At 40.0% G+C, this 11,760-nt stretch overlaps 1 protein-coding gene across 5 annotated transcripts in view; it reads right to left on the bottom strand.

The window, feature by feature from the left end:
* Window positions 1-11,760, bottom strand: part of TBC1D32 (TBC1 domain family member 32) — a 216,890-nt gene that overhangs the window by 113,874 nt on the left and 91,256 nt on the right. For all 5 annotated transcript variants that reach the window (XR_009549601.1, XM_060190530.1, XM_016187340.2 and 2 more), the window contains 2 exons: window positions 7,301-7,419; window positions 5,322-5,438 (listed from right to left, as the gene is read on the bottom strand). Coding sequence is in view for 4 of the 5 variants with exons in the window: in XM_060190530.1 (XP_060046513.1) it covers window positions 5,322-5,438; window positions 7,301-7,419 (236 nt within the window). In the remaining variant the exon portion in view is untranslated. The remainder of the gene's footprint in view (window positions 1-5,321; window positions 5,439-7,300; window positions 7,420-11,760) is intronic.

Here is an 11,760-nt window from a genome sequence, read left to right as displayed (position 1 = left end):
CCCAGTGCACCACTGCCCTCCCCCACAGCATACTGTTTTTTTTTTTTTTAAGGTAACTTTAAAAACCTTTACAACAGAAAATATAGAAAGCCCTCAACTATGTTCTTACACAAACACACTGATCCTTAGTATAACTTCCAAAGCTCTCTGTCACAAGATTTCCAAGGAAAAAAAATTACACTGATTACTAAAAAAGACCTAACTCATTAAGAACCCAACCAACAAGATACAATAGAAGTCGGGGGCGGGAGGAGAGGAGGTGAGACCTCTGGAGAAAGTAGGAAGAAGAGTATGTTAAACTCAAAATAAATAGACAAGAAAGAAGTAAAGACACAATTGAGGTGAACGTATAACACATTTCAAGAAACTCAATGACCTGAACTACCAATATCTGGGAATTCCAATGAATTCACTCAAATGTCTCCTTGAAAGTGAGAAAATTGCTCATGATCATTCTCCAAAGGTACTTGAAATGGAGGAAGTAGATAAGATTAAACCTTATTTAAAAAATATATATGTGTGTTGGTCACTATAAGGCCACCCCATCATCCACGGCCCTAGTCAGGGAATCCTGGGATTCCCACATAGACATACTGGGCCTAGACCTCTAACAGATCCTTCTCTCCACCATCACTGGTCATCTCCATCAGGAACAACATAGTGGACCCTCTTGTGGGCCTCTACAGGACTTGCCCTCAATATGGAACAACAGTAGGGAATGCCCCACCGTCCAAAGGGAGGCTGGGTCAAAATACTCTGCCACTCAAGGAAGACTAGTTTTGAAATAAGTGCAGCCTAGAATATTCCTAGCTATGACCATGGAATGCGAGCTTAGACCTACATGGATGCATAGGTTACTCAGACTCCTGTGGTATGGGCCCTAGATGAAATTGATGGCTTACAGTTGGGGCTTACAATTGGGGCTTACAGTTGACATTATTTATATACTCTTCCCATATTTGGGAGTTACTCTCTCCCCAATCCATCTTTCTAGTCCTATTTCCAACTCTGACATCATCTCCCCAGACAATACTTTTAGCCCACCTGCATGTCAGCTGTTGGGCTCAGGCAAAACTTAGTAAAGTCATGGGCCCTTTGGAATATACCGAAAATAGACTTCCTAGCTTCATCCAACATAAAGCCCCCAAATTTTGTCTGCTCTATTCTTACCTTTAGGTTCTTGATTATTAAACAATTTGTTTTGATTTATATCTTAATGCTTTTCAGCCACCAAGCTTCAGATGCTACCATGATGCCAACCTGACTTACCTAGGCATATGACCTCACCAATGTGTCCTGGAACCCCACCTCCCCAGGGCCCTGCCACACTAGGGAAAGAGAGAGACAGGCTGGGAGTATGGATAGACCTGCCAACACCCATGTTCAGCAGGGAAGCAATTACAGAAGCCAGGCGCTCTACCTTCTGCATCCCATAATGATCCTGGGTCCATGCTCCCAGAGGGATAAAGAACAGGGAAGTTTTCAATGGAGGGGATGGGATAAGGAACTCTGGTAGTGCGAATTGTGTGGAATTGTACCTCTTATATCCTAAAGTCTTGTCTATCATTATTAAATCACTTAAAAAATTAAAAAACAAAACAAAAGGGGGGCCAGGTGGTGGTACACCTGGTTAAGCGCACACATTACATTACAAAACAAAACAAAGGAAAAAAAAAAAAAGAACACCTTCTTAAAAAGCAAGCCAGACTTCCCACCTTCTGCACCCCGTAAAGACTTTTGACCCAAAGGGAGTAATAATATAAACACTTCAAAGGGAAGGGATAGGATGTGAAACTCTGGTGGTGGGGATTGTGTGGAATTGTACCCTTCTTATCCCACAATCTTGTCAATTATTATTAAATCACAAATAAATAAGCTCAGTATAGAAAATATGTTGTGGTTTAATATTTTCTTTAGTCATCTTTTATTTTCAGAAATAGTTCTTTTGCAAAATAAGAGAAGAGGGAGTTGGGTGGTAGTGCAGCGGATTAAGCGCGCGGTGAAGCAGGTCTGCAGGTGTCTATCTTTCTCTCCCCCTCTCTGTCTTCCCCTCCTCTCTCCATTTCTCTCTGTACTATCTAACAACAACAACAACATCTATAACAACAACAATAACTACAACAACAAGAGCAACAACAGGGAAAATAAATAAATATTAAAAAATAAGAGAGGACACAGTATGAAATTTAGACTAGTTATGTTATAATGCACCAAAGATTTCTGGGAGGCCAGGTGGGTATGGGAGGGAAGTGGAGAGGATGTTAGGCTCCTGGTGCACAATGGAGGAACAGCATCAAATTTAAGAGTGGAAATGTTTTACAGGGGCCTGCTAAGGAGATGAGAAACCATACCCATGTATCAATAGCTATACCATAAATTAACATCCCCATAATATTTGAAAAAAATAGCTCATTCGAAGAAAAATACATAGTTATTTTTCAGTGTGGTTAAAAGAGAACTGCAAACATCTCACAATTTGAATTCTAAAGTATCTTATTCATTATGGCTTGCACCACTGTCTTTACTTCCGTGATCAGGTTTATAGTACTGTTGGCACATGGACACAATTTCTCATTACTCTCACTCCCAAATTAGGTTTGGCATCATGTAACATGACCTGAAATCATCCTGTCCCCCTCAACCCTCTTTCTGCCCTCCTTCCTTAGAGCTCTTTGCTTTGGTACAATACACCACCAGTCCATGTTTTTCCTTTTTGTGTGTTTTCTATTCTGTTCTTTTTTCTTGAGTTTTACCCATGAGTGAGATTGTGCCAAATTCATACTTATTTTTCGGGCTCTGTAAAGGACATGATCTCATTATTCTTTTTGTATTATTATTATTTTATTTATTTACTTTCCCTTTGGTGGCCCTTGTTGTTTTTATTGTTGTAGTTATTATTGTTGTTGTTGTTAGTACAGAGAGAAATGGAGAGAGCAGGGGAAGACAGAGAGGGGGAGAGAAAGATAGACACCTGCAGACTTGTTTCACCGCCTGTGAAGTGACTCCCCTGCAGGTGGGGAGCCGGGGGCTCAAACCAGGATCCTTAGGCCTGTCCTTGTGGTTTGTACCACGTGTGCTTAACCCGCTGCACTACAGCCCAACTCCCGATCTCATTATTCTTAACAGCTGCATAGTACTTCACTGTGTATATGTATCACAACTTTCTCAGCCACTCATCTGTCACTAAGCATCTGGTATGCTTCCAAGTTTGGGCTAAGGTAAACTGTGCTTCCATGAACATTTGTGTTCATGGTCTTTTTGGATAGGTGTTTTTGTTTTCCTGGGGTAAAACACCAGGAGAGGGATTGCTGGATCATATTATAGGTCTATTTCTAGAGTTCTGATGAAACTCTAGGCTGTTTTTTTTTTTTTTCATAAAAGTTGGGCCAATATACATTCCCACTAACTGTGGAAGAGTCCTCCCTCCCCCCCAACCCCATATTTATCAATTTATGAGAGAGACAGAGAACCAGAGCATCATTCTGGCACATGTGATCCGAGGGACTGACATCAGGACCTTGCTTGAGAGTTCAATGCTTTATCCACTGTGCCACCTCCTCACCCGTGGGTATTTATTTTCAATAATGACTCATGAAACACCTACTATGGGCTGGTTGCTGTGGAGGCAAACATCTCCTATTTGTACTTAGGTATCCACAGTGTGCTAGGGAAGAAAGGCACATAAATATCTAACTATACATGTTTTTAAGTGTCAGCAATATCCCTGGAGGCAATAAAAAAAAATTTTTTTAAGTGTCAAGGGACATGTAAGTATAAGACAAAATTGCAACACTTTGAGGAAAGATAAGAGGATATGAAAATTTAACCATAGAAGTAAATATTTTATATTTCTCTACATATAAATCATCAGCAGTTTTCCAAAGCAGAGAAAAATTTAAAAATGTAAATGTTTAGATTTAATCAAATGAAAAGTATTCAAAAGAACATAAATGTATTTAAAAAAAATCAGCAAGGAAAACAAATGGCTTGAAATCAGAGTAATGATTTATGATGGAATTTCAGTATTAATCACATTCTTTACTAATGTATATGTATACATATTTATGTGTGTTTATTTTAAAAGATTTGTTTGTTTCTGAGACAGAGACAGACTGAAAGACAACCAGAATACTACCCTGACATATTCAGTGCCAGGGATCAAACTCAGAACCTTAGCCTTATAAGTTTCATTCTGTGTGCTACCATTCAGTCACCTTCTAGCCTTGTGTATATTTAATTCATAAATTTGCTCAAAGATGAGGAAGTAAATATGAAGACCTAATTATCTGTGAATGATTTAAACACTTTACCCATCTGAGACTATGAATATAAGTATCAGATTAAATAAATATGTGTATACTGCCCTCCTGGGGCAGTAATATGTAGTTCATTAAAATAGAAACAGAAAATATACTAGAGTCCTTGAGTAGTTTATAGCTAATTAGCACAGGCAATGAAGGTGCTGAAATAGTGTAACTAATAACAGGAACAGCCATCTGAATGTCATTTACATGTGTATTTCTATTTATGCCAAATGTCTTTACTGGTTGGAGAAAGTTAGTCTTCTAATAGTGCTGCACCTATTAGCCTGGCTCAAAAAAAAAAAAGAAAGAAAGAAAGAAAGAGAGAAAGAAAGAAAGAGAGAAAGAAAGAGAGAAAGAAAGAAAGAAAGAAAGAAAGAAAGAAAGAAAGAAAGAAAGAAAGAAAGAAACCCATTCACAGCTAAGTTGAAGTTGAAACTTCATGGGGCAAATAAATCAAGTCAGCTTTCACTTTTTTCTCAAGTGGTGCTGGGAATGAAACTAGAATTTATGTGAGGCTGGGTACTGGCACACTTAGTTGAGCACACATACTACAGTGCACATGGACTTTCTGAGCCCCTGGTCCCCACCCGCAGGAGGAAAGCTTCAAGAGTGGTGAGGCAGGTCTGCAGGTGTCTCTCTTTCTTCCTATCTCCTTCTTCCATCTCGATTTCTGACTATTTCTATCCAATAAGTAAAGAAAGGAAATAAAAAAAAATTAATGTCGAATTTCATGCTACCATTGCAGGGCCTCCCTAGGCCAAGTTTTTTTTCACTATTTAGTTTCACAGAAAGAGAGGAAAGAGGGTGAGACTGACAATGGAGTTGTCCCAGGATGCTTCTCTCAGGTGAAACAAGGGCTCAAACCCAAGATGTAGTGCATGGAGGCTTAGCTATCTCCCTGCCAAAGTTAGCCTTTAAATGCCATTAAAAGTGTTTGTTTAGAAAACTACATTTTTGCACCCCAAAGCTCAGTCTGTAACATTCATAAAAGGAGAAGAGGACAAGAAAATGACTTACGATAATACATGTTGGGACTTCACGAAATGAATAGTCCTCTTTATTAGGAAGATCTTGATTGCTTACTAGTTCATAAATAGCAGGATATGATAACAAGTTCAATAAGGCTAGAAAAGACTATGGGAAAAATGCAGGGAAGAAAACAGTCATTTAAATACCTTCCTTTTTAGTCACACGTGGAAGAATCAATAGTATACGTTTTATAGCTATATGATTACAAAGGTTAAACATTTAACTGATCCTAATTAATACACATGAATGGTAAATACATATAGATAGGAAATCATAAATATACACAAAAAACATATGACAATGCCTAATAAAGCAACTATAACAACATATATGAGAGCTTAACATGTATTAACTAAATGTTACCAGTTAAATGTTATCAAAAAATGTTATCAATTAAAAAGATAGGTTCTGAGAGAAAAATTAAATGACTCGTGTTTCTCATTTTCTGCATTGTTGTAGCTGATGTCTAAGAAAATAAATACTTTAGAAACTTAGAAGCAAGATAACAAGTTCTAGATATTTTTTTTTCCTCCAGGGTTATTGCTGGGGTTCAGTGCCTGCACCACGAATCCACTGCTCCTGGAGACTATTTTTTCCCCTTTTTTGTTGCCCTTGTATTTTTTTTTAATCGTTGTGGTTATTATTCTTATTGTTGTCATTGATGTCATTATTGTTGGACAGGTCAGGAGAAATGGAAATAGAAGGGGAAGACATAGGGAGGAGAGAAATATAGACACCTGCAGACCTGCTTCATCGCTTGTGAGGTGACCCCCCCCATGCAGGTGGGAAGCCAGGGCTCGAACTGGGATCCTTCAGCTGGTCCCTGCGCTTCGTGCCATGTGCACTTAACCCATTGCGCTACTGCCCGACCCCCTATAGATATTTTTTTAAGATCTCTCAATTTCTTTTTTTTTAACTTTTTTAAAATATTTATTTATATTTATTTTTCCTTTTTTGTTGCCCTTGTTTTCTATTGTTGTACTTATTATTGTTGTTGATGTTGTCGTTGTTAGATAGGACAGAGAGAAATGGAGAAAGGAGGGGAAGACAGAGGTGGGGAGAAAGATAGACACCTGCAGACCTGCTTCACCGTCTGTGAAGCAACTCCCCTGCAGGTGGGGAGCCCTGGAATCCGCATCTTTACTCTGGTACTTGCGCTTCGCGCCACATGCACTTAACCCGCTGTGCTACCGCCGACTCCCTCCCCTCTCAATTTCTATCTTTCCTATCAAGTATAATAGGAAGGAAGGAAGGAGGGAAGGAAGGAAGGAAGGAAGGAAGGAAGGAAGGAAGGAAGGAAGGGAGGGAGGGAGGGAGGGAGGGAGGAAGGAAGAGGCAGGGAGAGAGGAAGAGAGGGAGGAAAAAAATGGGAAAGGAAAAAAATGGCTGCTGGAAGCAGTGGATTCATAGTGCTAGCCCTGAGCCCCAGTGCTAACCCAGGTGGCAATAATAAAAATTAAAAATTAAAAAATTAAAAATTAAAAATTAAAATATATATATATATTAGTACTTCTTGTGTTTTGGAGGGTTTTTTTAGTGACTAGTAATAAAATATAAGAAAACAGAAAAGGCTATTGGTCGTTATAGGGTGACCAGGTTTAATGTCTATGTCACCATGTGCAAGAACTCAGGTTCAAAACCCCAGTCCCTACCTGTGGTAGGAGCAGTGGGGGAGTTTCATGAGCAGTGATGCAGTGTTGCATGTGTGTCTTTCTCTCTCCCTCTTCAACTGACCCCCATCTCAATTTCTTTCTATCCTACCAATTAAATAAAGGAAAAGGGAAAAAACGGGCACCAGGAGCAGTGGACTCATTGTGTAGATGCCAAGCCCCAGTGGTAATCCTGGTAGCAATAAAAACAAACAAATATGTGTATGTACATATAGGCATACACACACATATATAAGGTAGTTATTAATTCAGTTTGGATATGATAAACTCTGAGAAATCTGATAAATAATGTCTTACCTTTTGACAGCTTCTATCAATAGGATCCACTGGAGTAGATTTGGGATGGGTTATTCTAACATCATCTCTTCCACACTCCAGAGTAGTCCATAATTCAGTGATAAGTGCATTAATAAACCCTAAGTGGAATTATTTTACATCATATTATTAGCAATATATTTCTTGGGGCTTTGGAAGGAAAAAAAAGATGCAATTATCTCTGACAAGACTGTTCTATTGAAGAAAGGACCATAGTTAACATTTTATATAAAAATAATGATAGAAACTGTCTTGATTTATATATCTTTATGCTACCTCATTATCATCAAACAGTGTAATGGCTAAGCTTTGAAGACTATTTTCCTGCAGAGATTCTGAATTCCATCTTCCCCCTCCCCCTTAGGACATTAACATTTCTATACAGTTTTACTAAAAAACAGTAAAACTTACATTTTACTCCATGGAACAACTAACAGTGGATGGAGTTTAAAAGCTGGTGTCTGCATATGGATATAAAAAGGCCCTATCAGGAGGCACGGTGGGCATCCAAAGACTGAGGAAATAGCTCAGCTGATAAAAGTAAAGTACTTACATAACTGAGGCTCCTGGTTTGAATTCCAGAGCTACAGTTACAGGAGTAGTGCTCTGAAGTCTTTCTCTCATTCTTACTATCTCCCCTGTAAAATTCTATATCATGTCACATAAAATGAATCTCTACAGTGAATTCTTAATATAAAGGGAAACAAAACCCAGTATAAATAAACAGGAGTATGTCAAATTAAAATGTTTCTGCATTCCTAAGGAACCCAACACACCCATCCAAAAAGATTTGTGTCTACTCAAGTTCATCACAGCACAATTTATAATGGCCAAAACCTGGAAGCAACGCTGGTATCCAACAATAGATGAATGGCTGATCAAGTTGTGGTATATATACACAGTGGAATACTACTCAACTATTAAAAATGGTGGTTTCATCTTTTTCAGCCCATCTTTGATGGAGCTTGAAGAAATCATGTTAAATGAAAAAAGTCAGAAACAGAAGGATGAATATGGGATGATCTCACTCTAAGGCAGAAGTTGAAAAGCAAGATCAGAAGAGAAAACACTAAGCAGAACCTGAACTGGAGTTGGTGTACTGCACCAAAGTCAAAGACTCTGGGGTAGGTCGGGGGAGAGTACAGGTCCAAAAAGTCTGACAGAGGACCTAGTGGGGGTTGTATAGTTATGTGGAAAACTGAGAAATGTTATACATGTACAAACTATTGTATTTACTATCAACTGAAAACATTAATTCCTCCAATAAAGAAATTAAAAATAATAAAATAAAATGTTTCTGCACAGGGAAGTAAGCTGGAGCTGGGCAGTTGTGCACCCAATAGAGGACACAAGTTACCAAACACAAGGACCCAGGTTCACATTTCTAGTCCCCACCTGAAGAAAGGATGTTTCACCAGAGGTAAAATGTTGGGTTCCCTGGGGAATGGGCCAGACCAGCTCCCAGGTCACCACCTGGTCCATTGGCCACCATAGACAGACAGAAAGTGGGGAATCTCGGGCCAGCAACGGCAGGGGTGAGCTCACTGAATCGTCTTCCAGCACTCTGTGGCAGCAGATGAAGCAACAACCACCCAGGACACTGTGGCAGTGGATGGGGCACTTTATTGTTTCAGTTATAAGTTTATAAAGGGGTAGCTGTGCAGGGGAAGGCAGCCAAGCCAACCAATGAGACTAATATCTACTTATAAGGAAAGAAAGAGCAAGACAAGGGGAAGGTATAGAGGGTGATGCTGGAACAGGGAAATAGAAACTTAAAGAAGGCGAAACCCACCAGAGGGAGAAGGGGTGAAGTTTTGCGGTGAGACTGATAGGCTGGTCAGAATTCCCAGCGTACTCCTGTCTGTCTCGCTCGACCACAAAGGTTGACATGCCAGTGGGAGACTTGACAGACAGACTTCTGGGGGGTCAACCGTCCATGCTCAACCTCTCATAAGACCCACAGTGAAACAGTGCTACAGATATCTCCCCTTCACTGTGTGTATGTTTCTCTCTTCCTCTGTCTCATCCTCCAGCAAAAATATTTATTTTAAAAGAAAAAAGGAAAAAAATGGCTACTGGACACAGCAGCTGAGTCATGCAGGCACCGAGCCCCAATAATAATCCTGATGGCAAGAAAAAAGATGTTGTTTTCGCCGGGCTGGCTTCACGGGTGGGTAACAGACGACCAGGGACTCATGGTTGAGCTGTACGCAGTATCTCTTTATTCATGCAGGACGCAGCACAATCTATACCAAGCTAAGCTAAACTAAAAACTAGAAACAATCTTGTCCTTATAAATATACTAGCCCAGTAGGGTGGGAACAGGATGTGACGCAGAGAGGGTGGAGAGAAAAGTGACTGGTGAAAATCAGGGTATGACAAGGAGAGGGGGCGGAGCAGGCAAGAATTCTTACCACTGAACCACCAATGCCCTGGAGGGAGGGTGGTGCTTGTTAACAGAGGTTATGTAAATAGAATACAGTGTTATGTAAGTAGAATGCAGGGGGAATTAAACCAAATGAAACAGAAGGGATTTTTAAAAGCAGAATTAGAAGCATACCAAAAAAAAGAAAAAAAGAAAAACATTCCTACTGAATGGGAGAAGATAGCCATACAACATACACCAGATAAACAGCTAGTATTTGAGATGTACATAAAACTCAACAATAAAATATAATGGTGTGTTGCACCAAAGTACATGACTCTGGGGCAAAGAGGAGTGTTCAGGTCCTGGAGTATGAGGGTGGAGAAGGACCTAGGTGGGGAGTTAGACTGTTATGTGGAAAACTAAGAAATGTTACACATGTACCAACTACTAAATTTTACTGTCCACTGTAAACCATTAATCCCTCAGATGAGGAAAAAGAAAAAAAGCAAACAGGTGAAATAAAAATGGGCAGGAGATTTGAGTGTCCACCTCTCCACCAAAGAAGACAAACACATGGCCAATAAGTACAGAAAAAAGATGTTCATCATCTCTTATTGTGGACATGTAAGATATCATGTTGCACCGATGAAAATGGCTACTACTGTGAAGACACCAAACACTTAGTGCTGGTAGAGCTTCAGAGCGTTCTCTGACCACATGGAAACACAGCCCCACTGCACTGAAAGGAGCTTTAGTGTCGTGGTATCTTTCCCTCTTGCCCTCTATCTCTATCTTTCTTGTCTTTTTTTAAATAATATTTATTAATTTATTGGATGGAGACAACCAGAAATCAAGAAGGGAGAGACAGAGAGGAATAAAGACAGAGAGATACCTGCAGCCCTGCTTCACCACTCTCAAAGTTTTCCTCCTCCAGGTGGGACTGAGAACTTGAACTGGGATCCCTGTGCATTGTAAAACAGGCTCTCAACCAAGTGCGTCTCTGTCATTCTCTCTCTCTCTCTCCCTCTCCTCTCCTCTTCTCTCTCTCTCTCTCTCTCTTTCCTCTCTCCTCTCTCCTCTCTCCTCTCTCCCTATCATCTATCTGAAAAAGTGAGCTAGTGGGCCTTGGCAGTGACTATAAACAAACAAACAATTTTGGAAGTAGACTTGGAATGCAGAAATCCCTTATTCACTAATAAATTGATGCCGCCATAATGGAAAGCAATGTACAGATTCTTCAAAATATTAAAAATATAAGTTCCATATAATTCATTTATCCCCCTTCTAGGTACACACCTGAAAAACAGAAGAACAGCAGTTTGAAGATTTTATAGGGACCCAGTGGTAGTGCACTTGGTTGAGCACACATATAACAATGCTCAAGGACCCAGATTCAAGTCCCTAGTTCCAACCTGTAAGATGAAAGCTTCATGAGTGGTGAAGCAGTGCTGCAGGTCTCTCTCTCTCTGTGTATCTCTTTCACTGTCTATATCCCCCTTCCTCTGGATTTCTGGCTATCTCTATCAAATAAATAAAAATAATTAAAAAGGCTTTGTATATATAAATGCTGGGAAATTGTGCAGATGCAGTCACATCTGCCATGTTGTCCCCTCAGGCTACTGCTAGTTCCCGTGAGAGTCTCGGAGCGCCTGTTCTGGCATGTTGTGCCCTCAGGGCATTGTCAATTCCCCGCAATAGTTGAAGTGCTTTGGTTACTCCTCCCTCTTCCCATTCTCACGAGAGCTGTTCCCATAAAAGCCCTTCTTCTTCTACCCCTCGATTTCTTGCCTGCCTTTCACTTCAGTGATTAGATGCAGGGAAGTGGCCATTTTTGCTACCTCCACATGGCCCAAACTGCTGCTCTCTCACCCAGCTCTGAGATGCCAGCGCAAATAAAGGATTGTGTTCCCTTTCTGCTCCAAACCTCCTTTTTCCTGTGTCCCGCCGCCACCACAAGCGACATATAAACATATGTGCATGTCTGTATGTGTGTGTATGTCTGTACACAAACATATACATAGGTGTATATATAGTATCATATTTTTTATATATTTTTTAATTTATTTATTTAGTC

This window comes from Erinaceus europaeus, chromosome 4, assembly GCF_950295315.1.
Source record: "Erinaceus europaeus chromosome 4, mEriEur2.1, whole genome shotgun sequence".
In the NCBI taxonomy this organism is placed as follows: domain Eukaryota; kingdom Metazoa; phylum Chordata; class Mammalia; order Eulipotyphla; family Erinaceidae; genus Erinaceus; species Erinaceus europaeus.
This window is presented reverse-complemented; position numbering and strand designations above follow the sequence as displayed.